At 42.0% G+C, this 19,744-nt stretch overlaps 2 protein-coding genes across 6 annotated transcripts; both read right to left on the bottom strand.

Annotated features, from left to right (window-relative positions):
* Positions 1-1,658: 1,658 nt before the first annotated feature.
* On the bottom strand, positions 1,659-6,333 carry LOC136747782 (cytosolic 5'-nucleotidase 1A). 4 transcript variants are annotated; one of them, XM_066700985.1, is made up of 7 exons: positions 6,290-6,333; positions 5,597-5,658; positions 4,996-5,130; positions 4,266-4,395; positions 3,736-3,858; positions 3,195-3,310; positions 1,659-2,861 (listed from the first exon to the last, which is right to left on the bottom strand). In XM_066700985.1, the coding sequence occupies exons 2-7, from the start codon at positions 5,639-5,641 to the stop codon at positions 2,589-2,591; spliced, it is 822 nt and encodes a 273-aa protein (XP_066557082.1). In that variant the 5' UTR covers positions 5,642-5,658; positions 6,290-6,333; the 3' UTR covers positions 1,659-2,588. The 4 variants fall into 4 exon arrangements, with proteins under 4 accessions (XP_066557082.1, XP_066557083.1, XP_066557080.1 ...); XM_066700986.1 differs by having other exon boundaries at positions 5,597-5,655; positions 6,290-6,313; XM_066700983.1 differs by lacking the exon at positions 6,290-6,333 and adding an exon at positions 5,906-6,264.
* Positions 6,334-9,359: 3,026 nt separating this feature from the next.
* Positions 9,360-17,190, bottom strand: LOC136747781 (uncharacterized). Of its 2 annotated transcripts, none has more exons than XM_066700980.1 (2): positions 16,933-17,190; positions 9,360-16,775 (listed from the first exon to the last, which is right to left on the bottom strand). In XM_066700980.1, the coding sequence occupies exon 2, from the start codon at positions 15,901-15,903 to the stop codon at positions 9,820-9,822; it is 6,084 nt and encodes a 2,027-aa protein (XP_066557077.1). In that variant the 5' UTR covers positions 15,904-16,775; positions 16,933-17,190; the 3' UTR covers positions 9,360-9,819. The 2 variants fall into 2 exon arrangements, with proteins under 2 accessions (XP_066557077.1, XP_066557078.1); XM_066700981.1 differs by having other exon boundaries at positions 9,360-16,720.
* Positions 17,191-19,744: the final 2,554 nt, after the last annotated feature.

Here is a 19,744-nt window from a genome sequence, read left to right as displayed (position 1 = left end):
AAATGGGCAGCGTAAGGATCTGAGCGACTTTGACAAGGGCCAGATTGTGATGGCTAGACGACTGGGTCAGAGCATCTCCAAAACTGCAGCTCTTGTGGGGTGTTCCCGGTCTGCAGTGGTCAGTACCTATCAAAAGTGGTCCAAGGAAGGAAAAGCAGTGAACCGGCGACAGGGTCATGGGCGGCCAAGGCTCATTGATGCACGTGGGGAGTGAAGGCTGGCCCGTGTGGTCCGATCCAACAGACGAGCTACTGTAGCTCAAATTGCTGAAAAAGTGAATGCTGGCTCTGATAGAAAGGTGTCAGAACACACGGTGCATCGCAGTTTGTTGCGTATGGGGCTGCGTAGCCGCAGACCAGTCAGGGTGCCCATGGTGACCCCTGTCCACTGCCGAAAGCACCTACAATGGGCACGTGAGCATCAGAACTGGACCACAGAGCAATGGAAGAAGGTGGCCTGGTCTGATGAATCACAAGTTCAAGGTGTTGACTTGGCCTCCAAATTCCCCAGATCTCAATCCAATCGAGCATCTGTGGGATGTGTTGGACAAACAAGTCCAATCCATGGAGGCCCCACCTCACAACTTACAGGACTTAAAGGATCTGCTGCTAACGTCTTGGTGCCAGATACCACAGCACACCTTCAGAGGTCTAGTGGAGTCCAAGCCTCAATGGGTCAGGGCTGTTTTGGTGGCAAAAGGGGGACCTACACAATATTGGGCAGGTGGTCATAATGTTATGGCTGATCGGTGTAAACATTAATACAAATCAAAATCCTTAGCTAGATCCATTGCCATGACTGAGATTATATACATTTTAAACTAGAAAAATCATCCTGCAACAATCCTAAGAAACTTAAACTGTCACTTTTATAATATCTCAACCAATGATTGAAATCTTGGCAATTTCTAGAAGTATTTATATTTTCTGCACATTCCGAGCTTTAAAATAAACACAAAATAGACTTAAATTAATCTTCTTCAATTAATAAAATGGAAATGCATTGAGCACAAGTATTGTGAATCTGATTATAGCTGATTTCACGTAAACTAAAAGTCTATTTGGAGAAAAGCCAAGTTATCAGCAGTAACCAATTTGTTGATTATGGGAAATTTACATACAAAGTGCTAATATTCCTGCTTTGTACTTAACTTCCTTCTCATGAGAAATACACCACATTTGCATTTTCAACAAGGTTACAGACACTTACTTCCCCTAATCACATATCACATGCAAAAGGGACAAAAAGAGGCAAGAGAGTGATCCCAGACCCGGGTGACTACCATCACATGACAATTTTGCAATGTCACTTGTTTTAGCTGTGTCATGCTTGATTAAACTCAACTACTTTGTATTAATCATCATCATCATCATTATTATTATTACCACCATTATTAGTTTAGTGAAACAAAAATCTGATTGAAAAAGTACAATGATAAACAACATTGTACAGGACCATATGTTTTGTTTGGATGTTTTCTAGGTACTGGTTCGTCTGTGCCTTCCGAGAAAATAGGGACCATTTTGCTTTACTCTCTCTATTTTAGGAACACTTCAATCTAGCATGTCATTCAGCATTTACTGAAATACAAAAGTAATACATACACATGAATACTTCTGCAGCATTATATAAAAAGATGACATAAGTTAACAGTAATGCACCCTTTGTAAATATTTTATTGAAAATGCAGAACTAGTGTTTTTCTAGTGTAGAGAAGACAGATGCATCCGAAGGTGGTGCGGTTGGAGGTAGGAGGAGGTAAACAAAAGCCTTGCAGTGAAATTATAATGGAATGGTGAGTTACCTTGATTTCCAGGTGGTGCATAGCTCTCGAACCTCCTCTTTTCTTGTACCAGTTAAATGTAACAATAGGACAAGAGAATACGTTTTTTTTTGGTCTACATAAAAACACGTGTGTGTGTACATATACATTAACATGGGAATCACCTCAGTAACACATACAGAAACACTTGACAACACAATGGCAAAAGAGGTCTAATTTAACGTGTCTGTTTTGGTGCAAACTGCAGTGTTTTGACAAAGGCTTCTCTCTTACGATCTGTTTGGCTTCAGCAATGTTTAAAAGACATATCCTATTACTCCCCTGTGACTACACACCAAAACAGCATGCATTACCATATACAGACCGTGACCAAAGTCCCAGAGAGAGACGTAGAAAAAATAAGTAGGTAGGTTCACACAGGTGTTATGCACATCACACTTCAATACTTCCATTTCTGCAGCCAAAATGGCATTACCAGCACTGCACTGCAAAAATAAGTTAACATTTAGTATCGTCAAGTTTCAAGGTGCACAATATTAATTTTGTGAATGTCTTTTAAAGGCAGGAGGGTATCTAGTTATGGTGCCGATATCTTGTAAGTGATCCTGTAAGTAAGTGATTCATATTTTATCACCTTTAATTCCTTTTTTTTTTTTTTTGGAAAATAATATATGGCTTTCCTCCCAAACAAAAAGCTGTTAATAAGACATCTGATATGCCAACTTTAGCACGCATTAGAGGGTTAAATAAGGGGAGGAGGATGTCAGACCCTTCCTGCTCATTCAGTGGTCAGTGGCTGAACGATTCAAAATGCCCACCCACACTCTTTGGGGTTCAGCAGTCCCTGACAGTAGAGAATATGGGGCTGGATGTGTCCAAGAATGATGCGCTTCGGGCCTCCAAATAAGAAGAATGCTTCGTCTATCTCCAGCCCCCAGTCTCTTAACGTCTTCATGGCCCTGCAGCTCACGTCCTTATTGCTGCAAACTGTCAGTAAATAGGCACACAGTGGACTGTGGTCTCGGCCAAACTTCTTCCTCATCTCACCAATGAGCATCGCAAGCTCTTTAACGGGAGCCTGAAAGAAGAAGAAAGAAGAAGAAAGAAGAAATAGAAGTTCCCACTGTCTGATGACCAGTTTCCATTGATTGTGGTTTCATTCCAATGTGTTCACCTTCTAGCCTTATGGCTCCTCCTCACAAACTAAACCAGCAACACTACGAGGCTACGGAAATGTATCAACATTTACTTAACAAAACATACAAAGATTTTTATTTTATTTTTCTCTCCCATTCCCAACAGAGCATCTGAGAGGAAGGCTCCTGTGGTAGGATACAAAGTTCACCTGAGAAAAGATGAATACAGCATCCTTCATCCACCCTCATAAGCTAAAGCTGTTCCTCTCCTGTACCTTTGCTGTAGATTCACTGTCCTCGGAGGAAACCAAGGCATCCCCAATGAAGAGAACCCTCAGCTGATCTGTGGCAGCCTGGACGTCCTGCTTGAACAGGAGAGCCGCTGGAATACCTATACAGGACGACAACACAGAAGATCACTCTAATCCTGGGATCTTCTCGAAAACCAATAGGGATGCTGCCCAGGTAAACAGAAGTCTGGTTTCTTAACAATCACATACCTTTGCTTTCCATGTTAACATTTAGTATTAGACTGGGCACATTATTTACTTTATCTACTGGGGCTGGTATCAGTTCCCTTCATTCTTGAACCTCTATTTACATTTCTTGAACAAACGTTTGTATAACATTCATTGTTTGAGAAACTATGTGGAAAAATACAGTTTTAACTAATCTGGTGGGAAAAAAAAGACTATTTATAAAGATCTGCAAAATGATTGGCTCTGTATGTGCTCCTTGAAATGCATCAGTTGCATTTGGATATTGTGCATTTGTACATTGTCGGGGAATATGAATACTGTAATTTTCCCAATATACCTTTTTCCAGAACCTTGCCAACATCTCTCTGGTCTGTTGACAGGTACAATTTTACATTTGTTGACTGCAATTTTTCGGAGTAGTCCTCATCATTGAAAAAGCAAAATCTGCTGATGTCCAGACCTGAAACAGAAGAGTATATCGAAAATATTGAACAGTCATAAAGCATACAGCTATAATCTTAACTAAGTATGTCTTTGATACATTAATTAATCAGTTAATAATCTCCCTTCACAAATGTATTAAATGTCACATTCGATAGCCTTGCTTGACACTAAAAGCTTGTTTAAGGATTGATTTTGTTTCCTAACTACCATATTTTTGTCCTCCATCCCCCCCTGTACTCCACTCAGGTACAGAAATGAAACCTCAAAAGTGAGGAATTGAGAAGCAATGAGAAAGTGAGCTGGAGATAAAGTGGGTGCAGCAGTCCATGAAACTGGAATCTGCTTCTCTACAAAGGAACGCAAATTTGTCAGACTCTTATCTTAAATGTCAAGACCAGCGAGGCATGTACCTGCTCCACTCACCATAATGCTTTGCACCGTTTATGATCTGTGGGTGGCTTTCTGGCCTGTTATTAGATACGATAATCACATCAAACAGCAGTGTTTCCTCTGGATTCTTCTCCAGCAGTTTCTCATTCACCATTTGAGCCGCCTGCAGAGCACAAAGAAGCTAGTCAGACCCAGGGAGCCTGCTTGGCGGAGGTGTAAAGCACTCCTGCTCCAGCCTTGAACCCGTGAATAACTGTTCTTGTTCAGATCTGCTTTTGCTTGCTTTTCTAGAACTCAGTATCTCAAGAGATGTTTTGCTTCACAAACAAAGGTGTAATCTCTGCTAATGTCATGTTTATAAAAATGTATATATTTTATGTTCATATTGTACTCTTTATTTTTATCAGTGTTACAACTTATTGCAATGGACAGCATCAAAGCACAGCAAGTCCAGGAATCACCATCATTTTTTTCTTATCATGTTTTGTTATAGCTATGATCACGAATGTGTAGCAGCAAACCACTTACATGAGTCAGTTTTACCAACAGCTGTGAAACTAAAGCATTTTTTTTATTTTTTAAGTAGATGGTCAAAATGTAAGACAAAGACCAACAAACACACTCCTACACAAAGAAACACAAAACCAATGTTATCATATTCTTTTATTACAGAAACAGAGTTTAATGGCAGTGATGGCAATTTCCATACATCCAACTCATGAACAGAGCTCAAGAGTTTGCCAAAGTCAAAACAGCAGCTTACCTTGATAAAGGGAAGGGCTGGACCCTGCTTTAGTGGCAGGTTCTCTTTGCCTTTATCCCCCTCAGTGTTGTCCTCTTGCAGGTCAAAGACTGCGTGGGACGAGACCGCAATCACGATGGCTCTATTGGAGTCCTTCTGCAGGTAGACAACATCTTCATTCAATGACAGAACATCATTACACCCCTGCATATACTGATGGGAAACACACAGGATGAATCTGAGCGGCACATCCCTCCATTCCCAGATAAGAGGGATTAAAAAGGGAACAGGCTCCATTATCTGAACTCTGGAAAGCTGATGACCTGAATGACACAGCTGTTTCCTTTGCTTTGCTGTTTATTGCCAATAAATTAAACCCTTATTTTTGCCTGGTATAACTGACAATAATATTAATCATTAAACAAACATGAACCCAGATTTACACAATACCCCCTTGAAATGACATCATATTAATTACTACGGCAAATATTAGTGCTGATACAATCGATTATGTAGTGACGGGCATATAAATCAAGTGGGTGTATTTGAAGTGTAGCACCTAGATCTCTCCATGATCTGTTCAATACGTTGAAGTGTTAAGTTTCGCATTGCAGAGTCTTACCTGTTTGACATCAGTGTTCAAAATGACGTTTTCACATTGTTCCATCTTGTCACCTGTTTCTGCTGAGAACACATTCGTTGCGGTGAAAGACATTTCTGTGAATTTTGCTACATTCATCTTGCAGCAGTAGTCTAGATTTTAACAATTCATTAATATGTAACCTATCAGTATTTTTCAAACAATGCATGCGATAATAATTATTTTCACTACATAACGTTTACCATACTCATACTAAAGTGGTGGCGGGGCATGTGAACAAGTGTTACAAATTGTATAATTTCAATAAAAATACATTCTCGGATGTTTTACCTTGAATCCGGAAGAAAAAAATGCAATAAAAATAAACTGACAAAGCCTTGATGCACTATTTTAATGAATGCAATATAAATACATTAAATTATTGCAACACTATATAATGCACCTGCATTATTTCAATTGTTTCTCGTAACATTTGTTTCTGGACTCAATTTCCTTGTTGATGTATGACACACGCTTGTCGGGTTTTCTGTCGCAAACCACATTCACACGCCAGGGTGCGACGCTTTTTGATCCAGGCTTTAGACTAGAGCACATTGCTCATTAAATAAACTTTTGTTTGTATTGTATAGTTTGATCTAACTTAATTAAAATATTCAGTTCAAAGCAAAGGTTTATGCCATGTAAAATAAGATATAACTTCGGATATATACGAACCTCACCGGAAAATACCGAACCCTAGTCTGAAATGTATGAGTTTTAAATGTGGTTTTCGACAGACAACTGCATGGGATGAGCGTCTCGCTTCAGGAAGTGCCTTTGTGAAGCGCGAAGGACTGTGGGAAGTGTAGTATTTTAAAGCCCGACTGAACAGACGAACCAACTATGCAAAACAATATCAAGAGGAAGAAAATGTTGTAAAGCGCATACAAAAGGGACGGAGATGAAACAAAATACATAGAATATTTTGAGCTTCAAAGAGATCTTAAGAAAGGGAATCAAGAAAGCAAAGATGGAAATAGAAAGAAACTTAGGTCTTGGAGCTAACGCTAATGCAAAGAGCTTTTTTCAATACTACAACAGCAAGAGGTCAATAAAGGAAGAAGTGAAACAGATAAAGGGCAAAAATGGAAGGAAGTGGCAAATGTTCTAAATGAGTATTTCACAGAGGTTTTTACAAAAGAAAAAATGGATAACATGCCACAGGTTAACAATCAGTCCATGCAAATCCTAGGAGAGATCAGGATACAGTGAGGGAAAAAAGTATTTGATCCCCTGCTGATTTTGTACGTTTGCCCACTGACAAAGAAATGATCAGTCTATAATTTTAATGGTAGGTGTATTTTAACAGTGAGAGACAGAATAATAACAACAAAATCCAGCAAAACGCATTTCAAAAAAGTTATAAATTGATTTGCATGTTAATGAGGGAAATAAGTATTTGACCCCTTCGACTTAGTACTTGGTGGCAAAACCCTTGTTGGCAATCACAGAGGTCAGACGTTTCTTGTAGTTGGCCACCAGGTTTGCTCACATCTCAGGAGGGATATTGTCCCACTCCTCTTTGCAGATCCTCTCCAAGTCATTAAGGTTTCGAGGCTGACGTTTGGCAACTCGAACCTTCAGCTCCCTCCACAGATTTTCTATGGGATTAAGGTCTGGAGACTGGCTAGGCCACTCCAGGACCTTAATGTGCTTCTTCTTGAGCCACTCCTTTGTTGCCTTGGCTGAGTGTTTTGGGTCAGTGTCATGCTGGAATACCCATCCACGACCCATTTTCAATGCCCTGGCTGAGGGAAGGAGGTTCTCACCCAAGATTTGATGGTACATGGCCGCGTCCATCGTTCCTTTGATGCGTTGCAGTTGTCCTGTCCCCTTAGCAGAAAAACACCCCCAAAGCATAATGTTTCCACCTCCATGTTTGACGGTGGGGATGGTGTTCTTGGGGTCATTCCTCCTCCTCCAAACACGGCGAGTTCAGTTGATGCCAAAGAGCTCGATTTTGGTCTCATCTGACCACAACACTTTCACCCAGTTCTCCTCTGAATCATTCAGATGTTCATTGGCAAACTTCAGACGGGCCTGTACATGTGCTTTCTTGAGCAGGGGGACCTTGCGGGCGCTGCAGGATTTCAGTCCTTCACGGCGTAGTGTGTTACCAATTGTTTTCTTGGTGACTATGGTCCCAGCTGCCTTGAGATCATTAACAAGATCCTCCCGTGTAGTTCTGGGCCGATTCCTCACCGTTCTCATGATCATTGAAACTCCACGAGGTGAGATCTTGCATGGAGTCCCAGACCGAGGGAGAGTGCTCCTTATCTCAGCTCGTTACCTGTATAAAAGACACCTGGGAGCCAGAAATCTTGCTGATTGATAGGGGATCAAATACTTATTTCCCTCATTAACATGCAAATCAATGTATAACTTTTTTGAAATGTGTTTTTCTTGATTTTTTTGTTGTTATTCTGTCTCTCACTGTTAAAATACACCTATCATTAATATTATTGACTGATCATTTCTTTGTCAGTGGGCAAACGTACAAAATCAGCAGGGGATCAAATAGTTTTTTCCCTCACTGTAAATGATGAGGAGGTACTAAAGGGACTAGCAGAATTAAAAACAAATAAATCACTTGGGTCAGATGGTATATTTCCAACAGTACTTAAAGAAATGAGGGAAATTATTTTTAGGCCGCTAACTCCAAATGATAAAATGATAATTCCAAATGACACTTAGAACAGGGGATGTGCCAACTGACTGGAAGACAGCAAATGTCAAACCAATCCACAAGAAAGGGGACAAAACTGAGCCAGGAAATTACAGACCAATCAGTTTCACCTGCATCACCTGTAAAATGTTGGAAAAAATTATTAGACAGAAAATAGAGGAGCATCTTAATGAAAACCATATTCTTGGAGATAGTCAACATGGGTTTAGACGAGGCAGATCATGTCTTACTAATTTATTAGAATTTTTTGAACACACAAAAACTTTGCGTACTAACAGTGAAATGAACACAAGAATGTGCGTTCCTCCACGCCAACTTCATGTCTGGCGTACGTACATTTCTCATGGTTTTTGTCCGTTTCCGACTCTTACAGGCAATGAAGTGAAGTTGCAAACATTACACTACGAATTGTTGTACAAGTCTATCGCACCACCACCTGTGAGAAGCATTGCTATTTGTTGTGTTCACTTTAATGTGTTGTATATTGTGAGTATCCACTAGGGGGTGCTATAATTATATGTAATGTTATGGTCTGGTAGAGAAAAAAAATAGTTAAGATGTCTTCCTGGCTTTAACAAAGACTTGTTGAACCTGACTACTGTGTCTATCTCCTGATTTTAATACTACACAACACTATTAATTTGCAATTTATAAACTAATTAAAATACTATTGTCACACAAGCCTTATGGGAATATTCTATCAATTATGCAATTAAGTAAGAACATATAAAAGCATGTGCAGATTGATACAACCCTTAGTCTATGGCAATGGCAGCGTTGGCCTTATTAGAGGACTTTGCTAATGGCAGAATCCGAGGAGAACGAGTTTTTAGGGACCACAATGATTTTCTGGCAAACGATGCTGACAATTTGCAGCGATAGCCGGTTTTCCTAATGTAATCCGAGCGATCGACTACACACACATTGCTATAAAGGTGCCATCTGAAGAAAAATGTGCACATGTGAATCGGAAACATTTCCATTCAATAAATGTGCAGATAATATGTGATGCACAAATGCGCCTAACAAATATTGTTGTAGCTCCCTCCAGTAGTCAACACGAAGCACGAGGTCTCGTAGGCTGCTTCCTACTTAGGAGGGGCTAAATCTCAAAAGCCTTCTTCCTTGTCTTCTTTACTCGGATAATATACATTTAGATATCTTTATATTCTTAATATTTACTTAGCTCGGAGAGCTCTTGCGATGCTATGTTTTAGCTCTACACTTTAGATGTTGTGCCCCCTTTAATTACGTGCGGAACACAAGGATGGCGCTAATTAGTTCCGCCTCTACGATATCCTATTAATTTTAGGTAGGAACCAAAAAAATAGTCACAAACTTAACTAAAGCTGAGAGGCAGTTACACTCCCACCAAATCACAAGTGATTTCTCAGAACAGCTTGGAGACACACATACTGCATATAAACTGCACATAATATTAATTTCAAAGTACTAACTATTTACTTATTATCTTAACTTAAGAACTAGTTGAAAGAGTGACTAGAGGATGCTGGAGTCTTCAGTCTGCTTCCAACAATGTAACTGTCTTATGGATGGGCCTCTCCAAATGAACAGGTTTAGAGATGCGCTTTCCTCTTCCATCCAGAGTTGAATCGCCGATAAGCAACTTGAGCCTTCTCACTCTTCCGTCCTTTCCTGGGTACACTTCAATAACCTTTGCTAACTTCCACTGGTTTCGTGGTGTAGCATCATCTTGCAAAATGACAATATCATTGACCTTAGCGTTTCTGCGGTCTTTGGTCCACTTCTGTCTCTGTTGGAGATTGAGGAGGTATTCCTTTTTCCACCGTGTCCAAAAGTTGTTGGCTAAGAGTTGAACTCTGCGCCATCTTTTACGGAGGTACAGATCTTCCCTGACGAACTTTCCAGGAGGTGGAGAGATGATCGTGGATTTCATGGTCAGGATGTGATTTGGTGTCAAGGGCTCTGGACAGGATGGATCGTTCAGATGATCAGTGGTCAGAGGTCTGCTATTTACAACCGCCATAACTTCATATAGGAACGTTCGTAGTGAGGAGCAGTCAAGTTGTCTGGCTGACTGTTCTAGAATGGACGTCAAGACACTTCTGATAGTGCGAATTTGTCTTTCCCAGACGCCACCCATATGACTTGAAGCTGGGGTGTTCATGATGAACTCACATCTCAGTTCTTTGAGTTCCTCTTGATCCATCTCCTTTAATGCTTGAATGAATTCACGCCTGGCACCAACAAAGTTTGTCCCTTGATCACACCTTATTTGCCGTACTATTCCACGAATAGCGATGCATGAACGCAGAGCGTTAATGAAGGCATCTGTGGTCAAGTCGTCGAGCATTTCAATATGCACTGCTCTGGAACACATGCAGGTAAGTAAGAGTCCATAACGCTTTAACTCTTTTCTTCCTTCCTTGATGTGGAATGGCCCGAAGCAGTCAATCCCGCAGTAAGTAAATGGAGGGGTTGTTTCCATTCGATCTTCCGGGAGATTTGCCATCCTTTGTTGTTCTGTGCATCTTCTGAACTTCCTGCACGTTGTGCATTTGTAAATATGGGATGACACTGCCCTGCTGCATCCCAGGATCCATATACCATTGGATCGGATCTCATTTATGGTCATTCCCCGTCCCTGATGGTGCACTCTCTCGTGATAGTGCTTGACGAGTAATGCCGACACGTGACTGTCTCTAGGGAGAACAGCTGGATGCTTCACATGTGGATGAAGAGCAGCATGAGTTAAGCGGCCTCCGACTCTGAGGATACCTTGGTCATCCAGGAATGGACCCAACTTGTGTAACTTGTTGGCCTTGTCTTTGATTTGTGAGTTCTTATGACACTGGATGCCCTGTATTTCTTGAGAGAGGGTTGCTTGTTGGACCATCTTGATTATGCTGAGCTCTGCATCTCTCCTTTCCTCTAAACTGGTGCTTTCCCAGGACCTTGGCCTGAGGCCTTTCGCTTCCCTTGCACGCCGCTTTAGTCTGGCTATAGCTTTCACCATTCTTGACCAGTCAGAGAACTTTCGTAGACAATCTAACAGTGACCTTATTTCCTTTGCCAGGGTGTCATGAGCCTGGGCCTTCTTGATCTCTGGATCACTACTTGCAATCTCTCCCACCTTGACTACTTCGCTGGTCAGCTCTTTCTGCCAAAGAAAGCTTGGACCCGTGAACCAGTTGGAAGCTACAAGTTGTTTTGCTGCAAGACCTCTTGAGGCATGATCTGCTGGATTCTCTTCGGAAGCCACATACCTCCATTGCGCAGACTCCGTACTTTGCTTGATGCGTTCCACACGGTTTGCCACGAACACATGAAATCTCCTGGCCTCGTTACTGATGTATCCGAGGACAACCTTTGAATCGGTCCAGAAGAATTCCTGTAGGCAATCTATCTCCAGTTCCCTTTTGAGCATGTCACTGGTGCGGACGGCTACGACTGCTGCTGACAGCTCAAGTCTTGGTATGGTGGTAACCTTAGCAGGGGCTACTCTTGACTTCCCCATTACCAAAGAGCAGTGGACTTCACCTGATGCACTGACTGCTCTGAGGTACGAACACTCGCCATAACCTGACACGCTGGCATCAGAGAAATGATGGAGCTCGTAGCTCTGAACCTTAAAGTTTAATGGAATGTAGCATCTCTGAATCTTTACACCAGCCAGGTTTTGCAGGTCTTGGAGCCAAAACTCCCACAGGGGTCGAAGATCATCAGGTAAGATGTCATCCCAACTGAGCTTGTTATGACACATCTGCTGCAGAATCTGTTTTCCCACCAGGATGAACGGTGCCACAAATCCGAGTGGATCGTATACTGAAGCGACAGTGGATAAAACTCCTCTTCGGGTAAGTGGATTTTCTTTCACAATCACTCTGAACTGGAACTCGTCAGAAGCCACGCACCACTGTATGCCAAGTGCTCTTTCCACGTGTAGCTCTCCCAGGGCCATGTCCAGGTCTTGGGCGGCTTTTGCACATTCTTCTTTGGGGATTGAGGCTAGGACTTTCTTGCTGTTGGAAATGAACTTGTGCAGCCTGAGTTTGCCTTTGTTGCAGAGCTCTCTTGCCTCCTTCACTAACTGAATAGCTTGGCTTTCAGACGCTAAGCTTGACAAGCCGTCATCAACGTAAAAGTTCTTCTGAATGAACTTGATGGTGGCTTCACTGAAGTGTCCGTGTCCTTCGGCTGCGAGGTGCTTGAGTCCATAGTTAGCGCAGCCAGGTGATGAAGCAGCGCCAAACAAGTGGACCTTCATCCGGTAGATGGATGGTTTGGCTTCAAGATTTCCATTCTCCCACCACAGGAATCTTAGGTAATCTTGGTCTTCTGCTTTAACGTGGAACTGGTGGAACATGCGTTCAATGTCACACATGATTGCCACTGGACCTTTCCGGAAACGACACAGAACTCCCACCAAGGTGTTTGTCAGCTCTGGACCGGTCAGGAGATGGTCGTTTAAGGATGTCTCTTGAAATCTCGCCGAACAATCGAAGACAACACGTATCTTCCCAGGCTTTTGGGGATGATACACCCCATGGTGTGGGATGTACCATGCTGGAGCTTTATTGAGGTCTTCTTCTGGGACCCTTTCTGCATCTCCACGTGTTATGATCTCATCCATGAAGGTCTTGTAGTCTTTGTAGTACTGTTTGTTTCTTTTCAGCTTCCGTTCTAGGCATCTGAGACGGTGGATGGCGCACACCATGTTATCTGGTAAGTTGGGTCTTTCATTCTTGAATGGCAGTGGCATCTCATAATGACCATTGTCCTTGAGCCTGATGCCTCTTTCCATCTTTGACAGGAATCGGAGATCCTCTTGAGAGATGTGACTGTCCTCCAAAGACCTTTCGACAAAGTCCGATTCCAGCACCTTGATGACATCTGCAGGTGAGACTACCTCTTTGACTTGAGTTCTACAGACATAGTGAACTTCGCTTGTGAGGTTTGAAGAGGACTGAAGACCAGGCATCACTTGCCTCACGATGACCTGGTGACTTATTCCAATTTCATCTCCATAGTCAAGACATGGGTTGCCATAGCCAACTACGCTCCAGCCCAGGTCTGTTCTCTGAGCAAAGGGCTGATTTTCTTTACCAGGCACCACTTGCCTTGGGACAAGAGCTTGAGGACAGTTGTAGCCGATTAGCAGGCCCACGTCGCAGCTTTGTTGAGGAGCAATCTCGTCTGCGACGTGTTCCAGATGAGGCCATGCCTTTGCAGTCTCTGGTGTGGGAATATGATCTCTGTTTGCAGTGATGAATTCTCTTGAGTAGGTCACTGGCAGAGGAATTATCTTGTCTGAGTAGAATCCTCTCACTTGTAGTCCAGTCAGTTTCCGACAGGACACAACTGTGTTTCTTGAAGCCATTGTGGAGAGCTTTAGCTGAACTGGTTCCTTCTTTGTGTGAAGAGTCTTTGCCGTTTCTTCCAGGATGAATGTCGTGTCGCTCTGTGTATCGAGGAGTGCATACACAAGAACTTCACGATCTGGCTCACTTGTGACTGACAACCACACTGGAATGACTGTGGATGTATGAGTGTCTTTAACATTCTGTAAAACTCTGTTGGATGTTGACTCACGTGATGATCTTGCTGCCCTATCTTGTGGCCGCTCTATTTTCCTTTCTCTTGACTTGCCACTGTTCCCTGCTCCACTAAGCCGTGTTGACATCCTTTCTTCTTTGGTGCGATTATCATGGAGGCAAGCTGGATGTCTTTTTTCACACATATCGCAGATCTCTCTGTTTTCACAGTCCTTCGAGCGATGGCCAAACTTCAGACAGCCGAAACACAATTTCTTCTCTTGAACAAACTTGACTCGCTCTGAAATAGTCTCATCCATAAATTTGCGACACTTGTGTAGACTGTGACCTGCCTTCTCACAGAAGACACAGCTTGTGGTAACAGCTTTCTCGTCTGAGTTGGTTGCCAATACCTTTGCTCCATGACCTCTTGTCTTTGAAACCTTGATCTTCTCATTTTCACTTGGTTTTAGAGCGTGGAGGGACGTTATTGGGTTACAGGCGATTTTGGCTTCACGTGTGAGAAACTTGACGAACTGGCTAAAGCTTGGGAACGTGTGACTTTGTTCTTCCACTTCTATCACCTTCCTATTCCATCTTGAGGTCAGCCAGTCTGGAAGTTTAGAGAGTATTTTCTGATTTTCGTTGCAGTCGTTGAGTACTTCAAGACCTCTGATCTGAGACATGGCCGCCTCACAGCTGCGAAGGAAGTCAGCGAGTTCTTGAAGTTCCACACTCCCCTTAGAGTTTATTTTGGGCCACGTATCAAGCTTATCTCTGAAGGCCTTGGCGATAAGGAATGGATTGCCGTATCTCTCTTCTAGGATGGTCCACGCTGCACAATAAGCTGACTCTGTGCCTAGCAAGAAGTAGCTTTCAATGGCCTTTTTGGCTGGTCCACCCACATACTTTCGCAGATAGTATATTTTCTCTTCAGCTGGTATGTTTTTCCTGTCAATAAGTGTCTGAAAGGAGACTTTCCAGTCATTAAATCTGAGTGGGTCGCCGTTGAACGTTGTTGGTTCAGGTACGGGAAGACGACTCGCACTGATGGACTCTGCGAATGCTCTAACAAGAGCTGCAGTATTGTCTTCTTGTTTTGGTTGTGTCAGAGAGTGAGGTGGGGAGCAATGCTGCAATAGGCTACTTTCATGCTTGACTTCCTCATTCTCCTTCGGAGGGACACATTGATGGAGCAGCCCAAATATTTCTTCATCTGAGCATTCACTTTGTTCATATACTTGCTGTCTCGCCTTAGCAGCCTCTAGCTTCTTGATTGTCTCCAATCTTTCTAGTTCTCTGCGCTTGGCTTCCAGCACCCTTTGTCTTTCTGCATTTTCAGCCTCTTGATTAGCTCGTAAATTGGCTGCTTCAGTTTCGAGTCTTTCAAGTTCTTTGATATGACGTTCTTGCTCTAGCAGTACTTTTAAAGTGGCTTCATTGGCAGCAACTTCAGCAGCAGCATCTCGTCTTGCAGAAGACTGGCTTGAACGGGATGTTATTCTTGAGTTAGTTTGAGAATGAGCAGACGACTTGGTGCGGTGAGAGTTGACGCTTACTTTGTCTGAGGCTGCAGCTTCAATTACAGACTCTATTGATTTCACTCTTTGTTCTTCACCCCCTCTTGTGTCTAGAAGAGCCTTTGCAGTCTGGATGATTGTTCTTGTTACTGCTTCGCAGGTGTCTGCTCTGCGACGTGTGTCTTGGTCGGGAATGTCAATGTGCCTTAAATCTTCATAAACAACGTTCAGATTATCTGAGGCATTGCTTATCTTAGTAATGTGGTCACGCAGCAGGTTGTTTGAGCATTGTCCACTCAGCGCTTGTTTGGCATCCTTAGCGATAGCTTTCCACTTCTCGTAGCTCACACTGAAACGGTGTGCAAATCTTCTTACTTGCTGATCGTGCAGTTCTTGGCCCTTTTCCGTAAACCTGCGGACCCTTTGGCTTCTATGTGGCTCTTGTGAGGAAGTGTGGTTATCTCCTGTGCCTTCAGCAGCTTGTGGTTGCATGTCTGCGCAGTGCTGCTGCGCGTCTTCACCTGCACCCTCTTTGTCACTCTCAAAGAAAAGCTCAAACTCTGACATTTTGCTTTAGTTTGGTTTAAATCTAAACTTGTTTTTTAGTTGAGTAAATTACCTTGTTCACAATAATCTAAGTTATGTTTAACTTAGCTTAAGCTCAATTGAGTAGTTGTTTTTAATCTCTGATATGTGAATAGTCAGCCTTTAATTACTTGCAGCTACTGACACTACTTTGGAGAAAAATTACTCTCTGCAGCTAAATTAACTTGCTTTTTCCAAAATAAAAACTGTACTAACTGTACTCAAAGACTAGTAACACTCACTTTGTGATCTATGGAGCTATGGTCTTCTTGCCTGATAACTTGTTATAGTTATATATGGCCTTATTTAAATCTTAAATTACCACAAATGAAATTAAACAAACCAAAAATATTAACTCTTAGTTAAACTTGTACATATACCACATTAAGTAATAACCATTCACTTTTAAGTCTAAATATGACCAATTCTGCCTTACTCTCGGTACTAATAGTTCTTAATATTCACATCCTACTCATCAGTAGACACAATATCAACACAGTAGCAATATCAATCCACTTCAATTTGAGAAAAGGTAAGTAAACAAAACATTAACTAATGGGAAATGCAAAGAAATGTCTCATTCTCTTGCCCAGAACGCTTAATGTCTCTGAATTACAGCTTCATTTGCGTTATGAAACCTGATTCTTCCGTGGGCGCTGCCTCTTCTCGCGCTGTCATGTGCGGATGTCTCGGCCCGACCACGACTCGCGCTCTCCGATGCCGTCTTCCTCGCCTCCTCATGCGGAGCAGACGAGTTCTCACTGTAGCTCCCTCCAGTAGTCAACACGAAGCACGAGGTCTTGGTTAAAAAACGGGGTTTTATTTCAACAACATATCATGTCAACCCGTGAGAACTGGGTTGAAAGAGAGAAAAAAAATAAAAGGAAATTATAAATACAATGCATGTATGTATGTCTTGAATACAGTTTGTGCCGTTATAGTTACACACTAGTTAACACAAGCTATGCACATGAAATATATCACAGACAACTGGATACAAAAGAAACATACCTCGTAGGCTGCTTCCTACTTAGGAGGGGCTAAATCTCAAAAGCCTTCTTCCTTGTCTTCTTTTACTCGGATAATATACATTTAGATATCTTTATATTCTTAATATTTACTTAGCTCGGAGAGCTCTTGCGATGCTATGTTTTAGCTCTACACTTTAGATGTTGTGCCCCCTTTAATTACGTGCGGAACACAAGGATGGCGCTAATTAGTTCCGCCTCTACGATATCCTATTAATTTTAGGTAGGAACCAAAAAAATAGTCACAAACTTAACTAAAGCTGAGAGGCAGTTACAATTGTAGCAAGGTGGCCTGGGTCAACCCATGATTCATACATCCTTACAAACAGCATGGTTGGGATGAGGCTCCAAGCTGGCAGGGTGCGCGATGCATTTAAAGTTATGGTTCTATTTCATTTTATTTTTATTTTAGTTTTTGCTGTTTAATTATTCAACTGCCCATCAGGAGACCGCGGTTATCCACTAAAGACGTGGCTGTTAACCCCCCTCACCAACCCACAAACTGACCAGGAGCGCAGCTACAATGATGCCTATTCTCGCACTCGGTCAGTAGTAGACCGGGCGATTGGGCAGCTGAAATGTCGGTGGCGCTGCCTGGACAGGATCGGGGGAGGCTGTTATAGCGCCTGGCAAGGTGTGCCGCATGTGCTGGCCTGTGCTGAGCTGCACAATGTCGCGCACAGGCACGGCATACCACTTGGTGAGGTGGCGGCACCGCCGGATGACCCCGACCCAGGACCAATGTATGTGCAGCCCAACCAACAAGCCATTCAGGCCCGTCAACATGTGATTGCGACAATATAAATGGTAATCGGAGACAAAGTTCATTTTTTGACCAATTGTACCACTGCCTGTCGGTGCGCAGCAGTTCTCCGCTTAACTTCCACCTTTATATCAGACTATTTCTTTTTAAGGTCTTTTACAGTGCGATTTTCAGACCCCACCGCATTGACGGCCACAGCCAAACTCTCCTTCTCATTCTTTTTCCTTTTGTTATTAATTCGGAGGACGAAGTTCCAAATAAATAAAAGGACTCTGGGATAGTTAGCAAACTTGTCAAATTTGTAGATGATACTAAAATAGGTGGCTCAGCAGATACAATCTGGCAGCGCAGGCTATTCAAAGGGACTTAGATAATATTCAGTTGTGGGCCGATACCTGGCAGATGAAATTCAATGTGGACAAGTGCAAGGTATTACATGCAGGTAACAATAATGTCCACTATAATTACACTATGGGAGGTACAGATCTAGATGAAGTAACGCATGAGAAAGACCTAGGAGTCTATGTTCTCCATCCAAACAGTCTGGGGAAGCAATGAAAAAGGATGTCAGGATAACGCTGCTCTAGAGGCAGTTCAGAGGAGAGCAACCAGACTTATTCCAGGTCTGAAGGGAATGTCCTACTGAGAGACTGAGGAACTGAACCTTCTCACCCTGGAACAGAGGAGACTACATGGGGACTTGATTCAAGTCTTCAAAATAATGAAAGGCATCGACCGCATCAAACCAGAGGAGCTTTTCCAGATCAGCAGGGACACACGCACCCGGGGACACAAATGGAAATTGGGCTTCAAGGCATTCAAGACAGAAAACAGGAGACACTTCTTCACACAGAGAGTCGTCACAATCTGAACAAACTCCCCAGCGATGTGGTAGAAGCTGAAAATTTGGGAACATTAAAAATAGACTGGATAGGATCCTTGGATCACACAGTTATTAATGGACACCAAACGAGCACAATGGGTCGAAGGGCCTCCTCTTGATTGTAAACTTTCTTATGTTCTTATGTTCACCTGACCATTTAAAGCTTGGATAGATCAAGAACAACGCGTGAAGTATATGGAGTGGATGATGGTTCCCTCTTGTGGTGTCATTTGGAATTGTTTCTATTGGATTCAGAGGACTGAATACATTCTGTAGCACAAGTTTTACTACACAAATAAATGCATTATATATAATATAAATAATGTATAATAATAAATAATATATAGCACTTCGTACAAAAACATTAACATCTATTTATATTTTTATTATTATTATTATTTAATCATTTAATTATGTATGTATGTATTTATTTATTAGCAGACGCCCTTATCCAGGGCGACTTACACAATTTAAGAACAATATACAGTGCAATAATACAGTACAGTTCAAAACATGATGCAATCTACAAATTCCAATTTACACAAGTGTATAGGAAATATACAGTAAACAATAGAAGCCTTACGTCCTAGGTTGTTAGTATAGTCGGCACATTTGTTTTCTTTTTGGAAATCTATTATATTCTAATTGTTTCCTAAAGTGCTAAACAAAAACAATATATTTTCGTTCTTGCTTTGGTTTTCTACTTAAAAAAAAACAAATAAAAATAAAAACGTCTGAAGTTAGAAGTCCATTCCCTGCCAAGGCAAATACACTTTCCTGCATTCTCGTCTCAATATCTCGAAATACTTTGAAAATATAAAAAACAAAAAACAAAAACAGTGCAGCTTCTTGTCTTCTCACAGCAGAGCATCCAGAATGAAGATATTGTAGATCTTGTAGGCTGATATTTGATGAGCTAATTTCACTTTTCTCTGCGCACTGTAGCTTGTGACAGAGTAGTGCTGTTCTGTTCTCTGCAGCTTATGTGCACCTGTATGTTTATTTCTAAGCCGCACCCCTGCAAACAAGGTCCCTTGGACAAAAGTGAATCCATATATCCATTGTGTGTGTTGCGGATGATAATTAAAAAACAAAACAAAAAGCAAACTTGAATTGATCTGTTGGGTCATTGTAGCAGGGTCAAAACCT

The sequence above is a fragment of the Amia ocellicauda genome, chromosome 4 (assembly GCF_036373705.1).
Source record: "Amia ocellicauda isolate fAmiCal2 chromosome 4, fAmiCal2.hap1, whole genome shotgun sequence".
Lineage (NCBI taxonomy): Eukaryota > Metazoa > Chordata > Actinopteri > Amiiformes > Amiidae > Amia > Amia ocellicauda.
This window is presented reverse-complemented; position numbering and strand designations above follow the sequence as displayed.